This window comes from Zingiber officinale, chromosome 3A (genome assembly GCF_018446385.1).
Source record: "Zingiber officinale cultivar Zhangliang chromosome 3A, Zo_v1.1, whole genome shotgun sequence".
NCBI classification, from domain to species: domain Eukaryota; kingdom Viridiplantae; phylum Streptophyta; class Magnoliopsida; order Zingiberales; family Zingiberaceae; genus Zingiber; species Zingiber officinale.
In genome coordinates, this window is record NC_055990.1 from 22932979 (window position 1) to 22959153 (window position 26175).

The 26175-nt window shown below is 36.3% G+C and overlaps 2 protein-coding genes and 1 pseudogene across 2 annotated transcripts; 2 read left to right on the forward strand and 1 right to left on the reverse strand.

Annotated features, from left to right (window-relative positions):
• Positions 1–202: 202 nt before the first annotated feature.
• LOC122051440 (ras-related protein RABA2a-like) lies at positions 203–2727 on the forward strand. The gene is made up of 2 exons (XM_042612585.1): positions 203–443; positions 2093–2727. The coding sequence occupies exons 1-2, from the start codon at positions 279–281 to the stop codon at positions 2579–2581; spliced, it is 654 nt and encodes a 217-aa protein (XP_042468519.1). The 5' UTR covers positions 203–278; the 3' UTR covers positions 2582–2727.
• A 1097-nt stretch (positions 2728–3824) lies between these two features.
• Positions 3825–17393, forward strand: LOC122051441 (ferrochelatase-2, chloroplastic-like). Its single transcript, XM_042612586.1, has 11 exons — positions 3825–3990; positions 4235–4343; positions 5989–6313; positions 7198–7341; positions 7750–7851; positions 9071–9174; positions 9249–9375; positions 12420–12572; positions 15829–15929; positions 16058–16259; positions 16872–17393. Exons 1-11 carry the CDS (start codon positions 3942–3944, stop codon positions 17079–17081), a joined length of 1626 nt encoding a protein of 541 aa, XP_042468520.1. The 5' UTR covers positions 3825–3941; the 3' UTR covers positions 17082–17393.
• A 302-nt stretch (positions 17394–17695) lies between these two features.
• On the reverse strand, positions 17696–20113 carry LOC122051442 (annotated as a pseudogene).
• Between the last annotated feature and the right edge of the window lie 6062 nt (positions 20114–26175).

The following is a 26175-nucleotide window of genomic DNA, read 5'->3' on the forward strand; positions in this document are numbered from 1 at the left end:
AAATCATTTTTACTAAGTTTTTTTTTTCTTTTCACAATATAAAGTAAAGTGAGTGATATTGTTTAAAAATAAATATTTATTACACTATTCGTATCCAACAAATTAAAGGAGGTTAAAAAAAAATAGTTAAATATTTATTTTATTTTATTATAAAAATAAAAAAATGATTTAATCTAAAGATTTTCATGAGTTCATCACGTAAAACGGTCGCGGCAGTCCAGTCTGAGTCAAAAATAGTGGAAAAGATCGAGCTTGAGGGCGAAAGCTGAGGCAGAGAGATGGCGAGAAGGGCGGATGAGGAATACGACTATTTGTTCAAGGTCGTCCTGATCGGCGACTCCGGCGTCGGCAAAACTAATCTACTCTCCCGTTTCACCCGCAACGAGTTCAACCTCGAGTCCAAGTCCACAATCGGCGTCGAATTCGCCACCAGGACCCTCCAGGTATCAATCAGATCTATCGATTTCCATTGGGTTCGAAGCCGCCGCGCGATAGATCAGGCATTGATCGCGCACAACTCTGTCTTTGTCATCTCTTGTTTTCCTTTACGGAAACGACAGATCCGTTTCTGTCTGGTTGGCCGTCGTCGAACCTAGACCTTGAACTGTTGATTTTTTTTTTCCATGAAAGACCGTGTTTTTAGGCTGGCCATTTCTCCTTGTTTTCTTCCTTGGATATCTCCGATGAATTTCTTTGTTCTCTATATTTACTAGATTCCCTAGATCTGGGCTTGTTTGTTTGAGCATTGTCCTGTTGCCCTTTTGCTCTTTTGTACTTACAGCAAAGCTATTGAGCATGACAATGAATGCATTTTATGTAATTTCCTTGACTCGGTGATCATGTAGTTTTGATTTAATTAACTTATGTTTAGTTCTTGCTAGTTTGACTCGGTATCCATTGATGCCCATGTTATTACTTTGATATTTTCCTACCAACTATCTCTTGGTTCAGGCATAATGCTAAATCTTGCAACTTGTAAGTTGAACCTAAAAGACTTAAGGAAGCATTTTTAAAATGCCACCCAGCTGGATGAAAGATTCACAACAGTATGACAATTTGAAAGATGGCATTTTCTTTGCTCGTACTTCATTTGTCTAATCTGCATTTTTGAGCCTTTTTATTCTTCTTTATCTTTATGATAAGGCTCATCTAACAGTACTCAAAGATTAGTGATGCAATTTTCTTTTATCCTTTGTACTTCCTAGTATAGATAGAAGGGGAGCCTTGCGTAATGGTAAAGTTGTTGCTTTGTGACCAAAAAAAGTCACGGGTTTGAATCCTGGAAACAGCCTCTTGTAAAAAAGCAAGGTAAGGCTGCGTACAATGGATCCTTCCCCGGGATCCCGCATGGCGGGAGTTTCATGCACCGGGTTGCTTTTTTTTTTTTTTTTTACTTCCTAGTATAGATAGTTTCTCAGATTCTCCCCATCTTTTCTTTGTGATAGCTACCTTGATATGCTTCTTTCTGTTTACTTTAAGAGATTGTTCTGCAACTACAATTATGCATTTGTTAACACAGCATCAGCTTAACATTCATCTGAGAAATTTCTATTTTGATGCTCAGTTCACAAATACTATTTAATGAAGTATCATTGGATGAGCATAGCCTTTTAAGATCAACCTCTGAACTATCATATAGCTATGTCTTTAAGTAGATTCATTGAGATCTAGTTTTCTGTCTAATTTAGGCTTCTTAACCATGTTCTTAGATGACTTTTAGCTAGATTACATAATGAGGCCATGACCTGGTACATTATAGGCCTTCTGTGAAGTTTGATTATGTATAGTTTGTAGGTCAGTCCAAGGATATCTTTTTCTCTTCCAAAGTTGATCTTCTCAAGTTAAAGTTTCTTAACTTTGACTGTAAATATTTTCAATTGAATAGAACTTTTCTTTATACCAAACATCAGGAATATACAAAATCATTTTCCTAGAAACTGTTTCTGAGATTTACAGGTCAAATCTCACACATTTTTTATATATCAGCTACCATGTTGGCTCAGTATCAAGTATCATGACTTTAAGGCATATGCTTCCATGTTTTTGGTAAATTTTTGTATGATTTCATCTTAAGCTTCCCTACCTTGTCTAGGTTGAAGGTCGGATAATAAAAGCCCAAATATGGGACACTGCAGGCCAGGAGCGGTACCGAGCAATAACCAGTGCCTACTACCGCGGAGCCCTTGGTGCTATTATAGTCTATGATGTGACCAAGTCGACAACTTTTGAGAATATCAGCCGGTGGCTCAAGGAACTTCGCGACCATGCTGACTCTAATATTGCAATCATGCTTGTTGGCAACAAGACAGACATAAAGCAGCAGCTTGCAGTGGCCTCTGAAGATGCACACAGCTACGCAGAGAAGGAAGGACTTTCTTTCATAGAGACATCAGCTTTGGATGCTACAAATGTGGAGCAAGCCTTTCAGATGATTCTTGCAGAGATATACCGCGGCATTAGCAAAAAGAACATCTCATCGGATGAGCCTGGGTTTGGGGGTGCAGGTGTTAAAGAAGGAAAGACCATCGACGTTTCAGTATCGGAGTCCAATGGTACAAAGAAGCAATGCTGTTCAACATAATGGTTTACGATCTCTTTGTTTCTTAAGCATGTAATGGTTTCAAATTTCTCAATGTGGCTTCTCTATTATCATTCCTTGTGATTACCTGGTGCAGTGAAAATATATTAGGACAAAAATTAAAAGGACATTCTAAATTATACAGATCATTGAAAGGGCATTCCATTTTTTAAAAAAGTCAAAGGACAAAACTCTTATCCCTATTACGACGTTGTTCTTTACTTCTAGAATTATTATAGTAGCTATGATTAACTATTACAATGTGTAAAAGTTATTAAATAGCTGTTACAATTATTTTAAAATGATTTTGATTAATTAGCTATAATATTTATAAGCTATTCGATAACTACTATAAGTGTAGAAACTACTCATTAGTTCCTATAATATGAAAATGAACTATTTCAATGTTTAGGATTTAGGATTCAGAATTTAAGGTTTAAAGATTATAACGTACAGAAAGTATTTGGTAATTACTACTATGTAAAAAATTAACTATTTTATTAAAAACTTAAATTTTAAATCATAAACTTTGAATATTATTATATTAAAGTACTTTTTACCAACTTAGTTAAAAAGTAATTTAAATTGATTAAAATCACTTAAAAATATTTATAGCAGGTAATTACTTACTAAGTATCTGATACAATAATATTAAGTATTATATGTTGTAACAATTATCCAATAACTTCTACACGTAATAATAGTTAGTTGTAATTATTATAATAACATTGGAAGTAAGGATATTCTTAAAATAAAATATCTCATGGACTCACTTTTAACTTGTTTTTTTTAATCGCCATGATTTATATAATTTGGGGTGTCTTTTTTAATTTTTGCCTAATAGATTAATGATCAGTTGAGGTGATTGTTTGAGGTTCAATTGTTTTCATCCCCTCCTTTCCCCTGCCTTAGCTTTCCTCTCCTTTTCACTCACTGATCTTTTAATGGGATGCATGGAGTCCAAGTAAACAGGGTGGTCCACTAACAGCCACATGCAGGTAAATTTGACTCCTCGTTGGGCACCGACATGCCTACTGTTCGCGGTCGATAAATTTGACTCCTGCCTCAGCGGCATCTGACCGTCCGTGTTGAAACGATTGAATCTGACGCACTCATTTGCCTTCGGACTCACTGTTGGGAAAAACAGAAGTTTCCCAACCATTGCGGACTAAAATTTAAACTTAATTTCCGTTAATTTTCTTTTCACCGCAAAAAATAAAAATAAAATAATAAAAACTAAAAAGAAGTTTCGACGCTCATCTGCTGCTGCTGCTTCTTCTTTGGGGTTCGCTTCTTCGCTGTCCCGTTCGCGAATCCCTCGATTTCCGATCCGGAGGAGGACGACAAGTAGCATCCTGTCGGCATGGGGATAGAGATCTTGGCGCTTTCCCTCGCTTCTCCTGCCTCCCAGTGTTAGATTAAACCCTTCTTACAATTCGCGGATGACGTTTTTCCCCCTCCAGTTTTTCCTCCTCCGATGCTTTATATAAACATCTGATAATAAGTTGTATCTAGTTAGGGTGGACTGGAATTATGACTTTTCCTGGCGTTAATGGACGTGATCGCTTTTGTTAGGAGCCGATAGCTGGTTGTCTTGATTTACTGTGGCGTCACTGGATTTTCATTTTCTTTTTGTGTGGGTGTATGATCCTGCAGGGGAGCGTTTGTCATCATCTTGTCAAGCAAGCACTAGGGGTTTCATCGAGATGGCGAGCCTGCACCTCGGTGCTTCAGCTTTGTCTCAGACGATGTCGTTGCCCAAAAAGTAATTTCATCCTCAGACTGTAATTTGCAACGTTCTCTCAAGCTACTGTTTTATTCTGCCTTGAATCAAATACATCGATTTCCTTATTTGAAAATTAGTTGTGATAACTACACCTGAATCAGGTAGTGTTACCTGACTACTGTCTTCCTTTTTTTTAACAACATAATATTGATGTATTTCATCACTTACCTAGTAATATATTAAAATTTTAATACTAAATCTATATATTCCAACGCGGCAACATATTCTTAGTTCCCTGTATTAATTTAGGTGAGTTTTACTAGTGTGCCCTTTAACTTACTTGTTTGCTTCAAAAATAAATTATAGTAATTAGATCGTCAATTGAATAAAAATTTGGCAATTTACGAAAGGGTGCATTCAAGTTTCCAAAATACACAAAGAGCATATTAAACTTTGGAGTTTATCAAAGGGCACATGCTTTTTCTAAAATATCCTCAATCCGACCCACTTCAACAGACCCATTAGTCGAGTCGACGGATCAATATATTGAAAGTGATATCAATCGACTAACCAATTAATTGAAAGTGCTGTCAGTTGACTACCCAATCAATTTAAAGTGACTTAGTCGACTGGATGTGATTTTAGTCGACTGGGTGTGATTTCAGCTGATTGGTCACAATCAAACACCTTTGACTAAAAGTGTTTGACGGTCATATAGGGTTTGAAATTGTCAAAAAATGAACATGGATAGAATTAGGAAAACCCAAGAAGTGCAGTAGTACTCATTTGACATAAATGCTAGGCCTTTAAGGTATCAAACACTTTTAACCAAAAGTGCAGTCTTAAAGTGATCAAAATTTGAAAAAAAATGAATTTGAATAAATCCAAGGGAATCCCAAGAGTGCAATGCTCCTATTTGGTATGAATATGAAGCTTCTAGGGTTGTCAAGTACTTTTTGCCAAAGGTGTTCAATGGTAACTAATTGACTAAAATCATATCCAATTAACTGGAGTCACTTCGAGTTGACTAACCAATCGAGTGGTAGTCGTCGAACAACTTTGGTAGAAAGTCTCTGACAACTCATAGAGAGCTCAAAATCTTGAAAAATAAAAGAGCATTAACATACTTAGGGAAGCCTATGAGTACAACAATGTTTATTTGGTAGGAACTTGAGGCATCCGGATTCATCAAAAACTTTTTTTTTCCCCCCAAAAGTGTTTGATGATCATAGAGAGCTCAAAATCTTGAAAAAATAGCATTTATATACTTAGGGGAAGCTTAGGAGTGCCATAATGTCCATTTGACACAAATCCAAGGTCTCTAGGGTCATCAAACACTTTTTTCTAAGAAATTTCGACGACCCTGTAAGGTTTAAAATCTAGAAAAATAAATATAAGTGGAATCAGGGAACCCCAAGAATGCAATAATGTTTGGTTGGCATGAATCTAAGCTCTCTTGGGTTGTTAAACACTTTTAGTTAAAAGTGTTTGCTTGGCTACATGAATTTAGATGAATTTACTTGGTTAATCCTCTTTCTCTTAATTTTTCAACTTTTGATAAGATTATGTTAATTAGATAACTGATGATTTTTATTCATTCTTATATCAATGTTTGTTGAGATAAGTTCATATCAGCATTAATCCTTTAATCTTCCATCATATGACTAATCATTTCATATAACAGGATTAAAATGCCTGCAACATGCTCAATTCAGATGTTGAACTATCCTGGCTGCCACACCGAACCTCATCGCAGTCCATGCTACATAATGAATGATAGGGTTTCAAAAAACTGTTTCTGGAAGCATGATTCGTCTTCATCCATTCATAGGAGACCATTCAAATTATACTCATCATCCTCGGAAGCATTGCTCACCTCTACGTCTCAGGCATCACAGGACACACTTGTCCTGGGCAGTGAAAGAGTAGGAGTTTTGTTGCTCAATCTAGGTGGGCCAGAGACCCTTGATGATGTCCAACCGTTCTTGTTTAATCTATTTGCTGACCCGGTATATCAAATTTCACTTTCCATTTCCACCTTTGATTTTCTTCAATTTGCACATTATATTGGACTTTATATGCTTTTACAGAAAGTTATGTGGGTCACTGTTTGCAATGACATAAGTTTACTGGAAAAAGATATCTCAGAAATGCATTTGTAAAGCACCAGTTATCTTTAGAATATTCTAGGAGTTGTCAAACTAATGGTTCAAGAGTACAAAGGCACCAAGAACTACAGTTACAAACTTCTAACTTATCAATATTTCTATAGTCACTAGCAACTGACTAATTTTTGACTTTGTTTAACTATGGTCATGATAATGTAATTTTATAGGATTAACTGAAACTCAAATAAGATTTAGTAAAAAAAAAAAAATCCCAGGATCCACAGCATGATATTTTTCAAACTTTTATCAGGCAGTTACTGGATTTATATCAGTAGTTCAGTACAATTTTAAGTTTCATGTTTTATAGTTGTAAATTGTAAGCTTTCAATGCCAATTGAAAACATTTCATCTTAGCTTTGTTGTTTTTGATTTGTCATTTGGGCCTGATAATGTAGACTACAATATAGGTTTGAGCTATTCTTTCTACTTATCAACTTTTTTTGTTGCTTTCTGACATTGCATATCCTTGTTGTGTGTTGTATAAAAGATAAGCAATTCTCTGCATTTATGCTTGCACCTGAATATTGAATAAAACTATATACTAAGAGAGTGTGCTGCGCCGATTTACTTTAAGTTGGTTGCCTACACTTTATAGAAACATTGAAGGACAACTTCACTGTAAGTAGGCAGAATGTGAGATTATTTGCCACTGACAGTACATGCAACATTCATTCTGATAACTTTAGTGTAGGCTGACAACCTACTTGGTGTGATTCAATTTGCAGGACATAATTCGGCTTCCTAGAATGTTCCGGTTTCTTCAAAAGCCTTTAGCACAATTCATCTCTGTTGTCAGAGCACCTAAAAGCAAAGAAGGGTATGCTTCTATTGGTGGTGGATCTCCGCTGAGAGAGATAACTGATGCACAGGTAAGTTTCTAAGTTTTTTTCTTTTTTGTGTGTGTAAAAATATGGTAACCTATGGTGACCAAACTTTTTTAAAAAAGGCTCCTACTCAAAGATTGTGCTTCATTTTTAATTTTTTTGGATTGGTGTTGGATAAAAATTCATGTAAATTGAAGCATTCTAGATTCAACAAAATTTCAAACTGACTGAACTTTTTCCATATACTCTGGGGCATTTTTTCCAGACTCCTAGTTTTATATAGATCATTTTATTTTTCCTGTTTCCCTTTGTTTTAAGGATGTATTACAAATTGCTTTCAGTAATTGACGCCTACTGCACCCTTCAATTTTCCTTCCAAAAATAGTTACAATATTTCTGTTGTCAATTACTACAGACCTAATGTGATTGATCCTTTTTGTGTGAATAAAAAAGGCAAAAGCATTGAGAAAGGCTCTGTGTGACAAGAACATTCCTGCTAAGGTGTATGTAGGAATGCGTTATTGGCATCCGTTTACTGAAGAGGCTATTGAACAGGTCAGAAATAATCCATATTTGAGATAAGAATTGAATGGCACAGAGGAGTCTTATCAATTCATTCTCTTTCATAATGGTAGCTAGAATGTTTGGAATCCCAGCATGTCATTATTGTAGATTGAATGGTTTTGTGTAACTACTTATGATTGGTTTACTTGGGTAAAGATATTATAGATCAAACATGCATCCTAAGTTTGAGTGATTGCCATTGCCGCTGGATCATTATACAATGGCTAGAAGTTTGTTAATTTTTTAATGCAATCGGATAGTGATGTGGGAATTTCTGTGATATAATTGTTTGCCTAGAGAGCTAATAGAACATTCAGATTTTATGTATTATATGGTTTTTGATAAAAGTTTATGAAGAACAGGCTTTCCTTTTCTAGTTTCCTTTTGTTTTCTTTCTGATTTCTTTCTTGGACAGCTAATAGAAATAACAGCTCGGATGATTCCTTTTTAACCATGAAATATAGCTGGCTGTATTTAAGTGATATCAAGCTAGGGGAAATTATCTTGTGGTGGAGTTTTTGTTGGCTCAATACACATTATGGGTTCCTTTACTCCGAAGGATAGAAAAGTGGAAAAAATTGGGTCCTTCCTTTTGTTACTCTAAAGGATGGAAAAGTGGGGAAAAAATGGGTTCTTCCTTTTGTTTACATCCATTCAATTTTTCACTTTTTCATCCATCCATTTTTTCATCCTTTGGAGCGCATGGACCCTAAATCTATTCTCCCTGGACTGCGACTTCAAATTTACACTTCTGTATTTGTCTTTTTGTTGAAGTGGATTATGTCTGACTTTAGAAATTTTGGTGTTATCATGGATGTATAATTTAAATGGTTGCATTAGGCTGGAAATGCTGCTCCCGAACCAAGATAAAAAATGTTATTCCTCAATCCATGAATCTTAACTGTTGATGAATTGATGAGTGGATAAAGGGAATTTGCTATCTTTTATTGCATGCTACGTTTTTCTGTTTATTCTTGAATATATTTCTGTACAACAGATGCAGAAAAGTTATTTTGCTGATCGTGAACTATTTATATCTGCAAATCAATTTCTAGTTGCCTTTCAGTTTGTTCAATTTCTGGAAATTTGCATCACCATGTTTTCCAAATATAAATTTTTTGCAAAAATTTATTTTCACTAATCTGGATCTTGTATGGTTGAAAATACACAACATATCAGTAAATATTTAATTTGTTTCTTATGCTGGCAGATTAAAATTGATGGTATCACAAAACTTGTTGTACTTCCTCTATATCCTCAATTCTCCATATCAACTAGTGGTTCAAGTCTTCGTCTATTGGAAAGTATATTCAGGTTGAGCCCTAAATATGGCTTCATATTCCATGCTTAGTTTGGATCAACCTGTAATATTAATTTCTGGTGTCTAGGGAGGATGAATATTTGGTCAATATGCAACATACTGTTATACCTTCTTGGTATCAGCGTGAAGGATATATCAAGGCAATGGCTGATTTAATTGAAAGAGAGTTGCAGAAATTTGAATCACCTACAAAGGTATGATTGAATTTTACCCTACTGCATATTCTCTTTTGGTAGTATTTTTTTTGTTCTATTTTTTCACATTTTATTCCTTGAATGCATATCAAAACTATGCGGTAGTCTTGATGATGCTAACAAGGAAAACTAATTTATTTAAATTTTGAATTCTGATTTTGCATGATATAACAACAATGACTTCAAAATCTATAACTTTCTCCTTTTAAGTTGATGGTGTGTGTGTGTGTGTGTGCATGTTATTTTTATTACTTTCCCTTTTCAGATGTCTTGATACAGATTGGGTCTAGCAATGTAAGGCTCATACAACATGAGTTTTGGGCCTTCACTTGAACTCACTTGGAGTTCCTCACATTATCTGGTAGCAGTGGTGGATTTACAAGGGGACTTGGGGGGGCCACGGCCCCCCCAAGTCTCCATGTAAATCCTCCCTATATATGCATGTAGTGGCGGATTTACAAGGGGACTTGGGGGGGCCACGGCCCCCCCAAGTCTCCATGTAAATCCTCCCTATATATGCATGGTTATATTATATATACTAGGATATATATATAGTATACAGATATAATTAGAATGGTAAAGGAGTACAAGATGATGAAATTAATTTTTCTTTTTAATATATTTTAATATAATCGATGCGAATGATATACTTATTAAATATGCTATATAATTTAAGAGAAAAATATTTCTTTTAGGTGTTTTTTAATTTACCTGATAAGAATTATGTTGAAAAAAAAAATTAAATTTAACAAAAGGAAACTACTGATCATTAATTATATACAAATATTATTAGTAATAATATTATTAGTTTATTACTATATAGAAATCTTTTCTAATTTATGATATAGGCATTTTCTCTCCTATGGCTAGACATCTCGATCTTTTCCAATTCATCCCAAAATCATTGTTGTTGCTTTCATTGTCAATTGTAGCATCGTTGATCGTCAGAATTCAAAATTGATTACATATTTAGAAAGTCCGCAACCTAAATTTTCTATTGGTAGTTTGATACCAAAATCTTGAAGTCATATCGCAACTTGAGAAGGGTCGTTGGCCCTTGTTTCGTGTCGGAACTACATTTGAGCTTGTTCGCTATTGTTGTCTTGTGAACCACTATAACCTAGGACGGTAATTTCTAGGTAAATTTTGATCTCGATTTCAGTCATAAATTGAGAATTCGGAGGTTGTTCAAGGATGTACAAATTTCTGACGATAATTATTTTTATCACTTAGCATGTGGCCCCCCCCAAATTTAAAATTCTGAATCCGCCCCTGTTTGGTAGTAATCCCTGAGATTGATGGCAAGCCAAATAGTCATGCTACTGTCTCTTGGAAGTGCTGTGAGAGGAGCCAAAGATAATTGCAAAAAAATGGCTTACAAGTAAGGCATGAGATTATTTTATAGGGCTAGCCAGTGCATGGAAAACTTAGGCAGGGGAGAATGACAAGAGTGGATGGCTTCTTCTTGAGGATGGACAAGTGTTACAACATTCACCATTTATTGAACATTATTTGTAGATGAGTTGTCAGGGGGCATTTGCTACCTGCACTGAGAGGAAATACAGGACCTTATTGTGGTGTTGGAGGAGAAATTATAGCTTGAATGGCAGCAGGGGTGATTTAAATGGTTATGGTTGGGATTTAGGATGAAAAGTGCCAATTGGAAGAAACTTCCGTTAGGTCACTCTGATGTGGTTGTAGGATAGATGGAGATGGAAAGTTGGGTTTGTTATGTAGGATGATAAGGAAGTTGAGTGTGTCAAGTGGAGATTGTGAGAGGTTGGAGTTGTTAGGACTTAGGAGAGGGGATTGACTATGGTTGCAGTGTTGCATGAGGTAGAGTGAATGATGTTGTGGCCACTAATTGTTTAAAAAGCCTCCACATAAACCCTTTATATAGTCACATAGGTTTATTTAGTTAAGGACGAACCTCATATGCATTGCGGACTGGCTCGGTATATTTGTTCTCTTTTCTAAAACCTCATCAAAGGGAGTCTTGAAATTTGGAGTTTGGACCATTGTTGTGAATGCACGTAGTTCATGTAGGGAAATCATAGTTTGGAGCAAATGACATTATTCATAGTTAATAATTAGTCAAATTAATCTATAACATTATTAATGATTAATCAAAAGTACTAATTTTATTAAATTTGCTAACTAAATTTATGAATTAAATTAAATTCAATAATAATTTTAATTAATAGATTAAATATAATTTTTATTTAAAAATATTTAGTTTAAATTCCAAAGTGAAATTAAATATAATTAAGATTTTAAATTTATGTTGAATATTAGTTGTATTCGTGGTTCATCAAATATATATGCACATTTCTTTGGGTCTTTATATATCTTTTGATTGCTTATTAAGTAAATATTCTTATTTTGTTCTTTCCATATTGTTTTTTTTTTTTTATGAATTGTTTTACCAATTTCGATCCCACAATTCCGATATGGCCAATACTTATGTTTTTCAAGTTTTTTATAATGATGCTGCCACCCATGGTTAAGACTACAATACATTGACTATTCTCTTTTCTAATAGCTCAAGATTTTGGAGTGGATGGATTGCAATTCACAATTAGGAGGCATAGATGAATCATAAACAGTTGATATAGGTCAATTCATTTACAACCCAAACATGAAGATGCATACTTTAAAGAGCCTATGCACTAAATGTGATCAGATTGTTGCACAGTGTATATGAAGTATCTAGGTGCATTTGTAGCCATTTCTAAGAGAATATTTAAGCTTTTTTCAGAAAGCACTTCAGTGTAATATTCCTTCTCAATGCGATTAATCTCATCTGCATGTTCAAGACGATCTTGACAATTAAACTGCAAATATTGCACTAAAGTTCACTGTTTTTAGTGTATTATTAGATTTGCATCAAATGCTCATTTCTGTTAATCAACGTTTCTATTTCTATGATTAAGCCCTTTCTTTTGCTTTAAGATATTTTGCGTCTTGAATCCTTGAACTAAAAATGACAGCTGATTACACTGTTTCTGTTGAACTGAAATGTCCTGCCTTGGAGCGGTTATTAGGTTATGCTATTTTTTAGTGCTCATGGTGTTCCACTTGCTTACGTGGAAGAAGCTGGGGACCCTTACAAAGCAGAGATGGAGGAATGTGTTGATTTAATTATGGAAGAACTGGAACAACGCGGAATAACAAATGGTTACACCCTTGCTTACCAGGTAAAGTTTATAGCCCATAAGATTAAAATGCTTATTAAGTGGTTGTTTATTTGGAACAAATTCTTTCCGTGGCCTCTTTGTCATGTTTATATGCTTGATACATTAGCTTGAGCTACTCAGCTAAGTACATGGGCATAGACAATGCGGTACAGGTTAAACTTTTCTGGTAACACACAAGTTCATCCTTTCTGTTGTTTTCAATATACCTAGAGAGGTAAAAATAAATATACTCTCTTGTTTATGTTAAGTGGGAAAATAGATATTTTATTGATCTTAATTCAAAGAAACAAATATTATATGGTACATATATGACTCAACACGGAATCCTAAAACTAAAACATCCAATGTAGGTTAACCCACCACACTAATAACTTCATAACCTAATAATTGTAACACATTTTCTCATGCTGGAGAGTGAATTCTATGTTCAGTTTGTCACAAATTTTTTAAAATACCTCAGAAAAACTAAGATCCATGATGAAAATGAAAGTGAAAATGTGATACTGACTTGTCAGCAAGGAGATTAAAAGGTGAGAATCTCTTGAGTGTGCTTCTCGTTGCTGAGCCATTCACAGCATGCTGCATGCAGTAGATGCATGACAAGGAGAAGCAAAACATTCAACTAGGGTCCTACGTGCAACTCTGGACAAGGGTTGGCGTTCTTGGGCCTGATGCAAGAGAGGAAGTTCTGATCGAGGAGAGGATGCATTTGCTGGAGGAAGACTTCACGCTGGATGCAATGATGGAAGATAACACCTTGCTGGATACACTGAGTATATATGGAAGGAAGATAGATGTTACAGTTTGATTTTCTGTTGGATGAAGCAGATTAAGAGCAGAACCCTTTCTTTGGAATCTTCATAGGTTATGAAGACAATGTAGGAGATGCTGAGAGGAGATAGAAAGATGGCAGTTTGCAATCTGATGTACAAGGAAGGAGAAACCAGGAGTGGCAGAGAGGGAGAGGGACTTGTTAGTGTCACAGATCTGAAAAGGGAATTCCAACTGGAGAATCAGGAAGAAGGCGCAGGATGGCAGGGAAGTAGTGGCTGAGAGAGTATGAGAAAGTGAGCTCAAGGAAACAAGAAGATGACAAGCACAAAATAACTATCGTGTTGGTTGAAGAATATGAGAAGAAAGCCACACTGAGAAAGAGGGTGTTGTTTGGAATCACTACGTGATCTCTGAGGTCCTGACTGGGAGAAGCAAATCAAAGAATCTCAAGCTTAAGCTCCAGTGAGGAAGGAAGTCTATAGGAGCATGAGGCATCAAAGACACAAAGCATGAGAGGACTTTCTACTGAAGCCATTGCAGTCAATATGGAGGGTGGACGAGGTTATTGATGGAGAGATGCTTAGACTTACTGGACCTCAGCGAAAGCTGAAGATCTTGTTGAGGTGAAGCTGGTGGACAACAGATTGATTGAAGATGCATCTCTTGATGACTGATCTGATCTGAAATCAGAAACAGGATATTTAAGGCGAGCTCGCCTTCATGCCTAAAAGAACCCTGGAAGAAACATGGCTGCAGGGAGGCCATCACCATCACCTCAAAATTGGCAGTCTCATCTCAAGGGGCAAATTCTAGAAGATCTAACTCTAGAAGATCTAACTCTAGAAGTGGGACTTTGTTAGGAAAATAGATTTTGTATTGATCTACTTATAGAGATACAACAATTACATTATATTAGGGCACAACACAAAACCCTAAAAAAAAACTATCCAATTTCCTGATGATAAAATTGACTGCTGAATGAGTAATCTCATCTTAGCATTAAACTGTTAGTTTTCTTTTCATTAAATAAGACTTACATTTTTGAAAGGGTTATTTATGAAAATTACAAATTGTCCCTGAACTATAACCATACATTTCATTTTCTCAAAGCAGATTTTGTGTCAAACATCATCCCTTAAACCTCCATCTCCCTCTCAGTCATTTTTGTAAAATCTTGACCAAGGGGGAGAAAAGATGTAGGTAATATCCAATCAACATATTTTCAGTTGCTCCCTCACACTGGGTACTTTCCTTGCCAACTTCATTCTTGATTCACTCTTCCTCTGCCTTCTTCCTCTGTCCCTCCATTTCTCTTCACCTCTATTACTCTCTCCTGTGTTCCTGCTTCTTCCTCCATCTTCTTTTTATTCAACAACTGAGCACTCAACTCTAGCCTCATCCTTGCATATAGAGCCTTGCCTGCCCTCTCTATTACTATTGATTGATAGGTATCGCCTAGGCACATGTAATCTTAGTGAATAAATATCGTGATATGATTAACACGCCAACTCTTTTTAATCTAGTAGAACCAACTTGACATTTCTAAAAAAAAATATCAAGTTTTAATGCAGAAAGTATGTGGGCACAAGTATAATCACATCTAAACATAGTAGTGTGTTGACAGTACTATCGACATGCAACCTACTCATTGGGAGTAAATGCAACAACCTAACTGCCAAAAGGTAAAATGGCCATGCAACTAACGCAATCACTAAATTAGCAACATTTATAACGATAACACACCATAGAGTAATTACCATGAAAAGAAAGTCTAAAACTGTGCTAATTGGTTTTTTAGTCATTTAACTGTTCACTCTCATGAAAGAAATTTTTAGTTCAGAACCAAAATGGAATACAGATGACAGTTTTGTGATTGTTTCTGTAATTACACTTTTGGAGTGCCATTTTTGTACACCAGTTGAATTGTTTGGAAAGATTTTACAGTCGACCCCATTCATCTGTTATTTATTTATTGGTTTCTTAAATGTGTCTCCTATCCATTTTATCTGCTTTTTACTCTGCAACTTTTCTATTTTCTCTTTTTGTTCTCAATTATTTGCTTTGCCTTCCTTTCTTCTATTCCTACTACTATCTTGTTGCTGTTTATATGTGGATTCAACCTTGACATTTTCAATCACTTTGTTATTCTTGACGTGCCTTGCTTAACATTCTATAAGTTTGTCTGTGTAATCCTGAAGCCCAAGAGTAATTTTGATTTTCGGGTTATATGTTCTGGTACTTGCTAGTCATTCAAATTTTAGTTAGATCCAAAATGATTTTGACCCACAACCACTGAAAGTCACCTGAAGGTAGTATGATAGTTGCAAGAGATGAGCATCTGAAAATCTTATGATCTAAAGCAATTCTTTTATTGTCTATTCTAATAAATAACTACCAGTAGTTGACCTATGATGCCTTCAAAACTTTCCTTTTTGATTGTTTACGCCATCTTTCAACTAAGCTTCATTGAATGATTTAATAGAGTCGAGTTGGGCCTGTGGAATGGTTGAAACCCTACACTGATGAAACAATAGTTGAGCTTGGGCAAAAAGGAGTAAAAAGTCTTCTAGCTGTTCCTATTAGGTACACTTGCATCTATGTATCATCTATTCATTCTGTGTACCTCAAGAATTTGTTTCTATGAAGATTATGCATGTTTTGATTGGCTTTTGAGCTATCATAAACTTGTTTACTTCTCGCATCCATTGCAGTTTTGTCAGTGAGCATATTGAAACACTAGAAGAAATTGATGTGGAATATAAAGAATTGGCTCTCAAATCAGGCATTGAGAATTGGGGACGTGTTCCTGCTTTAGGATGTGAGCCTACATTTATTTCAGATCTTGCTGATGCTGTTATCGAAAGCCTTCCTTATGTAGGAGCTATGGCAGCTTCCAGTATTGAGGCTCGACAGGTAAAACAGTCAACAATTTAATCATATGCATAAGTTGAAGTTAACTACGAACTGTTCCTTTCTCTACTAGTTTGAATCGGGAGTAAAACAGCAAAGTGAATCACTAATAGATTTTTTCCATTTTACATCTTAGTCTTCATGCTGTCTATTCTTGCCCATTGTCAGGTGTTCTCATTCATATATGGATTAAGCCCTTTTGTCAATTTCTTTTTATCTCTTAAGTCTAATCTCCCATAACTTCTCAATTTTGTTTAATTAAGTCTAAACCTTGTACTCGGTAGAAAACCCATTTACATAGTACCATGTATGACTCTCTAGTGGTAAGACCAAGCCTGTCTGTCACTCTCCGTGTTGAGGTCTCCATGGTTTTCAATCCATGGAATCAGAAAATGCAAAAAAGTAGTCAAGCTATTAGCTATCCCGTCATCAAACAAAAGTGATGGAGGGATATGACCCACCAATTGGTCTATGAAACAATCATTCTCTCTTCCATTGTCCGTGATGCTTTTGAGATATCAGATTTTGCATAGATGATTCAAGTTCTTAAATTCCTAAACCATTCACAATGCATCATTGATCGGTTAAATCTGACTAAGCTCTGGGCATATGCAGTCGCTGGTTCCCCTTGGGAGCGTAGAAGAGTTGCTGGCAGCCTACGACTCGAAGCGTTCAGTGCTACCTCCTCCAATAGCAGTGTGGGAATGGGGTTGGACGCGAAGCGCTGAGACCTGGAATGGCAGAGCAGCCATGCTAGCTGTCCTTGCATTGCTGGTACTGGAAATTACTACAGGAGAAGGGTTCTTGCACCAGTGGGGCAAATGAAAATTATTTTGCCTCGCCGAATCTTGGAGATTCAAGCAAATGAGTTGAAGATATATTTGTAACATTCATGTCAGGATCGGATTGTTACCGACCTCGATATGCTAATGGAGGATATGGAATTAATAGTGAGTTCCATGTTGGAGCATTAGGGGACTGAATAGAGAGACTTAGCATGTTTCATTATGATCTACCAAAAAAACTATTATAGATGGGTCTATGCACTATATTTTGACAGAGGAACGAAGTAGTGGTATGTTACGGATTTTATTTCAATCTCTAATTTATTAATAGTCAAGATTAATTTCCTTTAAATCTGGTCAAATGATGGGGTGTTCATATAAGATTGCGTATTTGTGTTTTGATTCTGAAAAATGATGCAAGTTTCTTTTTTCTGCTTGGCAATTAAAGATGAAATAAATAAGCAAAACCAGATAAAAAGAGGGAAGCTTGGCCATAGGAATAAAGAATTTAATAAAGTTTATATCCAAAATGTGCATCAAATATAACAAAATATATCTTGCGCAATAAAGTGACTGCCTTATAGGCTATATACTGTAGATCCTTCCAGGACCCCGAATTGACAAAACAATGCGATCAAGCTGGGATTAATCAACTAACAGTCAACCTCAACCAAGTGATGCAGATCGAATTTATATGTGAAGAAGTTTCTACAGAAATTGTTGCAGTCCCTGAACTCTCGAGTCTCCACTTATCAGATTGTTTCAGAAAAAGAAAATTCTCAAAAACCGCAGGTGCTTCACGAGCTAATTATGAAGCAGTTTCAAATGAAACAGCTGGAAGAAAGAAAAACAGAATTGACTTATCCTCATCCTCTCATCTTGGCAAAGATGGGCCAGGAAATCTGTTTGTGCCAGGAATCACTCGCTTCCAGAACCCGTAGCCATTAAGAATTCACCCTCGCAAACTATTTCACCGCCGACGTAGGCCTTCCCTTCCATTTTTGCGACTCCGAAGCGTTTTTGCAACTTGACCAGGGTCATTCTCATGACCAAGGTGTCCCCTGCAATCACAGGCTTCCGGAATCTCACTTTGTCAATTCCAGCAAAGAAAAAATTTTCACGAGAGCCACCCACTTCAGGCTGCAACACGACAAAGCCTCCAACCTGGGCCATTGCCTGCATCACCATACAGAATTATGATTTACGAGAGGGGCAAACTTTGGATCATTCGATGTACTCTAGGAGTGGTGTGATCTGAGAGTTCTGTAAATTAATTAGTACTTTGGTGTGAATACATCATGAATTAAGATTATTAGTAGCAGACTTCACAGTTGCATTTGCTTTATTATATATACTTTTAAGTAAAGCAAGTCTAGTTACAGTAAAAACATAAAGCATAACTTCGATACAACATATTGTTCATTGGTCGATTCACCAAATAACTGGGACTTAAACTCTCATATTTTTGCTAGTTTACTCTCATGTATGAGTGTACTAGAATCAACTAGTTGAATCCATTGCCGTATAACGTGTAAGTAGCCAAAAAGGACAGAGTCAATGTAATAAAAAAAATAATTAATTGAATATTATTAGCAATATAGCTTTGCATAGAGCTAAATTGAGGTATTATTAGTAATATAGTTTTACATAGAGCAAAATAGAGAGGTTAATGGAGGGGCAAGATTTATGTAGATGAATCCAAATAGTGTGGACAACACAGCTTTAAAATGGTGATGGTGATTGTGGAAAGAGAAAAATTCAGATAACTTAGTAAACAATCCTTGAATGTCTTACTCAATTTCAATGTTTGTCTCAACATGCCGATGATAAGCATATTCAAAACTTTGTTTAAAGATGCTTAAGAATACAAGTAAATTTTGGCACTCGACAGAACAGAAATTTTCAGTGTAACAAAATTAGATTGGGATCATTCTAGTTATTTTTGAATTTCAAGTTCGCAGATTACTTACTCTAAATTCGAACCTAATAACCAATATTTAATTTCATTGAACCACGAAAAGAAAACAACCTTTCTCTTCCACCATCATTGAAAGATGATGAGATCGATTGATAGAGATTGTAATTGCATGGCCTAACATATATTGATTCAAACTGAATGTTTGAAATAATTTGGTAATTGGTAGACTCAAACCAGCATGACAGCCTAGTTAGTCTACTAGTAGTATTGGCCTATTTGTGCTCATGTACAGCCTAGATGAGCCTACCAAGACCTAGTCGGGCTTAAGCAATTTATCCATCTAATTCGATCCTACCGCGTAAATCCTCACAAGTAAAATTTTCTCATGGGGCTTCAATACAACAATTGGTTGTTGAAGGGGAACTTTGTAAGAGAATCTTTACAGGAAAGAATTAGCTACTATGATGGTATCTCTTTGCACCTAGGTCAGTAAAATTATCAATTTTCATCAGTTTGCAAGTTTGTTTTCAAGAATAACCATAAGTAGGTAGGTGAGTAAATAAGAAAGTTAGATATGGACAATCTAAAAGATTGAACTATCAAGAAGAGGACTATTATACTTATAAGGTGGCTAAAATGATAATGGGAAAGTAACTTCAAATATTAAAGTAGAAATAATTTCAACTATTGGTGGATAACTCTGCTTAAGGATCTCTAAATTTCTTCAAATTGAGAAATTTTTGCTCTGCGCGTTCCTTTTCCTTCCAGATCCTATTCTGTCTAATTACAGAGAAAGCCCTGCTTCAGCGTGATTAAAAACTATGTCTATAACCTGAGAATACTTTTTTGAATCTTTTTAAAATTGTATCTGTAGATTCCACACGTTTATCAAGAATAATCATACGTTCGAGTGAAAAAGGAAAGCAATAATGGCATGATTAAGTAGATACCTCGACCATGAGAACACCAGGCATTATCGGGCGCTCGGGGAAGTGTCCAGGGAAGAAATTATCGTTGATGGTGACATTCTTAATCCCAACAGCTGTAACTCCGGGTGTGTATTCGATTATTCTATCAACCAATAGAATGGAAACCTACAATACAAGCCGCAAAACATCCCATTCGTCAAATCTTCCCGAGAAACCTACTCATAAATCAAAATTTCGGTGGCAAAAACATTCTCACCGATGAGGCAAGATATTTCGGATCTGATTTATGTCCATGACGGCGGGAAAAGGCGGAAACCCTTCAAATAAAATCGGCAACAAAAAATATCAGAAACTTCGACCGTAAGTGTCATCGATCTCTGAGAGAGAGAGAGAGAGAGAGAGAGAGAGAGAGAGAGAGAACGAAAGAAACGAACTCTTCTCGATAGGAACATCAACTTCCGTCGTCACCGTGCCGTCAACGGAGCATCGCGTCACGAGCCGGCTCTTCGCGAAACCCGCTACAGGACCTCGAAGCGTGAGGCTCGGAGGGCAAAGGCGCTCCGGGAGTGGGGCGCCGGGGCGTCGGAGGGACGGAGTAGGCGCGGAGACGAGGGATCTGGTGGCCATGGCCGCTGAGGCTTCCCTCGAGACTGTGAGCGAACGCGAGCAGCTATCGAAGCGGTAGATGAAGAGCGGTGTATGTGGTCGGTTTTATCAATATTCGTGGACGGCCAGGTTAAATAAACTATTAAAGTGGGTCCCACCTATACACTGCTGCGGCGGACGCAACGAGGTCGGACGGACGCCCGATATGTTTTAAGAATACGAACCGGTCGGCGTAGACTCGATCCGGACCAAACAAACCAAATATAACCAGATAAACAAACCAAATACGATGAAATTTGATGGGCTCTCATACTGATTGTTCGATCAATTCAAATAAAATATTGGATAAAAAAATTTAAAAAAAAAGGCACTCATCAAAGACAATTATTGTGGACGCCACTTTTTTTATTAAAAAAAGTCAACATCCGCTAGTCCACTTTTTCGTAATCGCTTTTGCATAATAATGTCTTCCTATCTTTGTAATTATAACCGGATCCCAATTATAACCGGATCCCAATGATAATTCAATCATAATTAACTACATTTCTTTTTAAATTTATATTTCCATCCGGATTATAATTTGAATATAGATTATTAGAAACAGCTTACAGTAAGAGGGCAATCGAACTATCGGACACCTAATAGAGGTTACCTCTGAGCACCTATCTCAACTCAAACTATAAGTTAGATAGAAATATGAACCTCAAAAAAAATCATAATCAATTATGATCAGATTTCAATCACAATTCAATTATGAAGGAGATCAAAAAGAGATCATGAAAAATTAGACCAGATAATCTACCCTCAAACTTGAACGTCCTTTATTCTGAAAATACCCCTGATTCAACACTATTATAAATTATTAGCTAGCTTATGTAATCAGCTGGAGATCATGAAAAATTAGACCAGATAATCTACCCTCAAACTTGAACGTCCTTTATTCTGAAAATACCCCTGATTCAACACTATTATAAATTATTAGCTAGCTTATGTAATCAACTGATAACTGCTGCTTGTTAAAAAAATTACATGCTATTAGATTATGTCCTGAATTCTCATTATTTAATTTGTTCATTGAAATATTATTTTAATTAAATTATCACTAAAAAAAATTAAAATCGCCATTATGAAAACACAGAGTCAAATAATATTTGTAAAAACTAATTAACTTCTATAGAGTTGATGCTATAGTTGATGTCAAGTGATCAAATAATAAATGAGTATTTTAAATAAGTACTTTTAAAAAAGGGCACAAAAGTGAATTCATTTGACCTTTTAGATCCATATGAAAAAAAACGCACATGATAAACGCCCTTTTGATTTTTGCACTAAAATATTTGAGATGGTTCGAGGGAGGAAAAGTAATTGAATTCTAACTTCTATGAGCTAGACTTTTACATTGAATAGACTGTGATGCATTAACAATTTCCTAACAGCAGGACAAGAACCAAAATACTTGATCAATAACATGGTGCAAATACTTGATAGCAGAAAATTCCCTATTTCATTACTAAACCAATACCAATATCATTTCACAATGATACTTCTCTTTGATCTCGCTACTACTAAGCGAATAAGCTAAAAAAATGTGCAATGGGTGTGCTCAAAATTGGAGGGATCTTGGCCATGGGCATATAAATTATGGCACTCAAAAAGTCTGTGTCAGGGCGCTTTGTAAATGTTTTTCATAGCGCTAAAAGCTAAACAAGTCACGAATTTGATCGTTTCAGGTAAACCATAATTCCAACGCTGGCAAGCACCATAGTTCCTGTTAAAATTCCCCATTGGAGAGTCGCCGAGCTTCCTCTTTGGGTTTCTGCCAAATCTAGTTTTGTAGCTTCCTTCTTCATTTTTGGGTCATCAATGTGTAGCCTCAGAACCTGAAATACGGAGGATAAGGACCAATAGACCTGCTGAATTGGACATCTAGATGTGTTGCGTAGCCAAAATCTCTTCGAGAATTTCATACAAAAATATGATTCAATGAGTTTCATGACTTACTTCTAAAGTTGAATTTAACATTCTGGTAGCATACAAAAAATTATTTGGTCACCATAATAACCTACAACTCCATATGGACACATATCACTAAACGGCATGCTGACACAGGTATTGATGGACTGCTCTAAAACCTTCTTTGATTTATATGGTATGTGCACATCGGGCATTTACTTGGAGAAAAATGATAGAAAATAATGCCCTAAACCAATGAATGGCGAGAATACAATGAAAAGAGTACCTTCTGTCCTGCTGATCGGGCATGATTGATAGCTGCTACAAGATCATCATCTGTAGTAAGAAGAACCTTGTCGCCTTCATCATCTTCATACTGCATAGCACCAGTAACGGTTTAACCATTGAGCTACACTACCTTACGTAATATCACCACACACAAATGCACACAAGAATCATGATCTCACCAATAGTTGAACTTTGTCGATGTCATGATCATGCCCTATCCTCTGCATTATAGAAGATACAAGTGCATCCAAATTCTCAGTGTCTACAAGAAAGGTTGAGACAAACCGTTCCGACCTTAGAAACTAGTGCAAATCAATTGAAGTTCTGTCAAACAGAAATGGTTCTTGTGACATTATCTCATACTGACCACAACTAAATCTGTGTATACGCCCCTTTCGATCTTCAACTTTGAAAGAAAATGAGTTTCCAGCATGAGGGGGATACTTGTACTTCCCACTTTCAGTATACTCAGTTGTTATCAATGATGAAAATTCACTGCAAAAAGAAAAAACATAAAAAGTGCATAAATAGATGTTTAGCAAGGAAAATATAACATAAAAAGATGCTAAAACATGCCTATGTGTATCAAACTCTTCATCTGAAGGCTCTAAGGTAAGGGCAGAATCCCAAAAGTTCTGCATCATTGTATTTGCCATGTCATTGGCAGCTTCAGCACCTCCATCAACCTTCATAAATGAAATGCACCAAGGATGCACTCAAGCGAACCAAAATTGAATATAATAAACAAGAAATAGCTTTGTGATCAAATTCTGTATGTAAAAAAACCATCAAGAATAACCGAGGAATTTGTTTGTTAATGTCATGTTATTTAATAATTAATATCTTGTGGAATTAGGTTATCTATCAAAATAATATACTGTTAGAATATTCTGTATAGTTGTATATCCTGTACAGGTAGTATATTCTACACAATGGTAGTACATTTTTTTTCCATTATTTCCTTTACTATTAGTTAAACTTACCTCTTTTCCAATTGCATTTGCCCTACATATTTATGCTTGTACATTTATATGGGAGAGAATTGCTTCCCAAGCAATTATTTCTTGTTTTCTAGTTATTCTGCAAAGCACGCGATCTGAAGTCACAAAATTTTGACAATGATCTCAATAGAAACTTTGATACTAATAATTATAAAGATAGTTAAATACTAAGATTATGTAGATTCCTAGATGCAATTTAATGAGATAGATAACCACAGTTTCTAAGAAAGAGGTGATTCCTCGAGTTCCGTCATAGTTTGCCCCACTTCACTAAATCATCCATAACTCTTTCTAGACAATATTTTTGAGCTCTGTAAATTTTGTTAGAAACTAGTCTTCTTAGGCTTCCCAACGGTATATGGCATGCATCATAATTCATTCCCAATGAAAGCAGTTTAATGATTAAAGTGGGTCGACTTTTCCAGTGAAAGTTCCAGCACCACTGTAGGACAAAAAGCACGCATAACTTTTGATCCAAAATGAACCATGGGGTATACAACCACTCAAATTGAAGCTCTTTTAAAGATCTACAGTTGCATATCATGTGACAAAAGGAGATTTGCCAATCCGTCCCTAGGCCAACACAGAGGAGGTAAATCACGGGTGACTACTAGCTATTAGTGCAGGTGGCAAGTAATGGGGAGAGGCATGCTCGGACACACCGAGTTTTGACCCCAAGACCTCATGTGGTAACATCCCATGCCTTACCACCTCATTGCCCTAAGGGGACATCTACAGTTGCGTACCAGATTCAACTTGTAGTGACCCAGTTTCAGATCCAAAAGGTGTTATTTAAAAAGACCTTTCAGAAGCCCAAAAGACCTTCGTTTAGGATAAAGATGCTCAAACAATGTAGGAAGGACTTGATCTAGCACAACAAAGGCAAGGATAAAACACGTGATAAGAGTATTGATTTTAACCCCTTTGGCTTTATTTATATTGGGATTGATAATCATAGGACTCATTATGATATACTCTGTAATACCTCGGTTATGAGATTCTGGTTAAGTATGACTTAAAAGGTTAGATGGTACTATCTATATCACCAAGGTGCACCTTCTTTTTCGGAAGCCCAAACTTAAGAACTCCAAAGTTAAGCGTGCTTGGCTCAGAGAAATCTGAGGATGGGTGTCCTCCTGGGAAGTTTTTTAGGGTGCGTGCGAGTGAGGACAAAACACGCTAAAATGATCTTTGGTAGTCTGTGGAGCTAGTCATCAACTGATGGGCAATTTTGGTGGCGTTCTCGGTTCGGTTCAAGTGGGGGCCACCCGGGCCGGGGCGTTACAGATGGTATCAGAGCGACCTTGCGATCGTGAGTGCGCTTGTGACAGGAGCACCCAGGGCACCACCTAGCGAGGGAGATTATGAGATTTGTCTATGGTGTGATTCGTGGTTACATACGAGGATGTTGTGTCTTTAAGTGGGGGTGAGTGTAATACCCCGATTATGAGATTCTGGTTAAGTATGACTTAAAAGGTTCGATGGTACTATCCGTATCACCAAGGTGCACCTTCCTTTTCGGAAGCCCAAACTTAAGAACTCCAAAGTTAAGCGTGCTTGGTTTGGAGAAATATGAGGATGGGTGACCTATTGGGAAGTTTTCCAGGGTGTGTGCGAGTGAGGACAAAACATGCTAAAATCGTCGGTGGTCTCAACAACCGATGAACAATTTTGGTGGCGTTCCCGGTTCGATTTGGGTGGGGGCCGCCCGGGCCGGGGCGTTACATACTCGCTATGAGAAAAATTATTAATATATGATATTTAGATGATCATGTTTTGACTAGTCGTGACCTTAGAGATAATATTTATTGGATGATAAGTTGGGTAGGATGGAATGGATTGATGAGTACGAAGTATCCTACTTATCTTAGGTTTACCTTTGAATTTCATTTTCACTAGAGGTTAATATTTTAAAGGTGAAGAATGTCAAAAATGTCGGATTAATTTTTGATTGGTTAACATTGACATCATATGACCCTAGAAACTTTTGATTTGATTTTGAATTACCTTATGGTGAGGAAAAGAGTGAGTTGATGAATATTGACATTGGAGGATTAATCACCACCGTAGCCCAAGCTCATGATTATAATTTGATCAAACTTGAGGTAGCTCGAGGATGGATATGGAAGCTTATGTAGTGGTGTCCATGATTGTTAGGGATGATGATTATTAACGTTGGATTTTTAAGTACCAATTATCTCATCCCTTGAGCATATTGACATGGATCCCCCACATCTCCCATCCATATGAGTTGCCCCACTTACACATTCTTTTCTTTCTTTTGCTAATATTTCTGTAGCGTATTTGATGTATAATTTTTTAGAGATCGTGACTACCCTCTCCACCATTAGAGAGGAACAAACTGAGCAGAGGGTAGAGATATATTACTAGAGAGGCGATGATTATTATCACAGTGAGGAGCATGATAGCTAGATGGAG

Bases quoted from the DNA above. Each gene is read 5' to 3' on its own strand.
- LOC122051440 (XM_042612585.1), top strand. From the start codon at position 279: ATGGCGAGAAGGGCGGATGAGGAATACGACTATTTGTTCAAGGTCGTC. The intron at 444-2,092 runs GTATCAATCAGA...TACCTTGTCTAG, and splicing joins TCGCCACCAGGACCCTCCAG to GTTGAAGGTCGGATAATAAA.
- LOC122051441 (XM_042612586.1), top strand. From the start codon at position 3,942: ATGGGGATAGAGATCTTGGCGCTTTCCCTCGCTTCTCCTGCCTCCCAG. The intron at 3,991-4,234 runs GTTAGATTAAAC...ATGATCCTGCAG, and splicing joins CGCTTCTCCTGCCTCCCAGT to GGGAGCGTTTGTCATCATCT. The intron at 7,852-9,070 runs GTCAGAAATAAT...TTATGCTGGCAG, and splicing joins CTGAAGAGGCTATTGAACAG to ATTAAAATTGATGGTATCAC.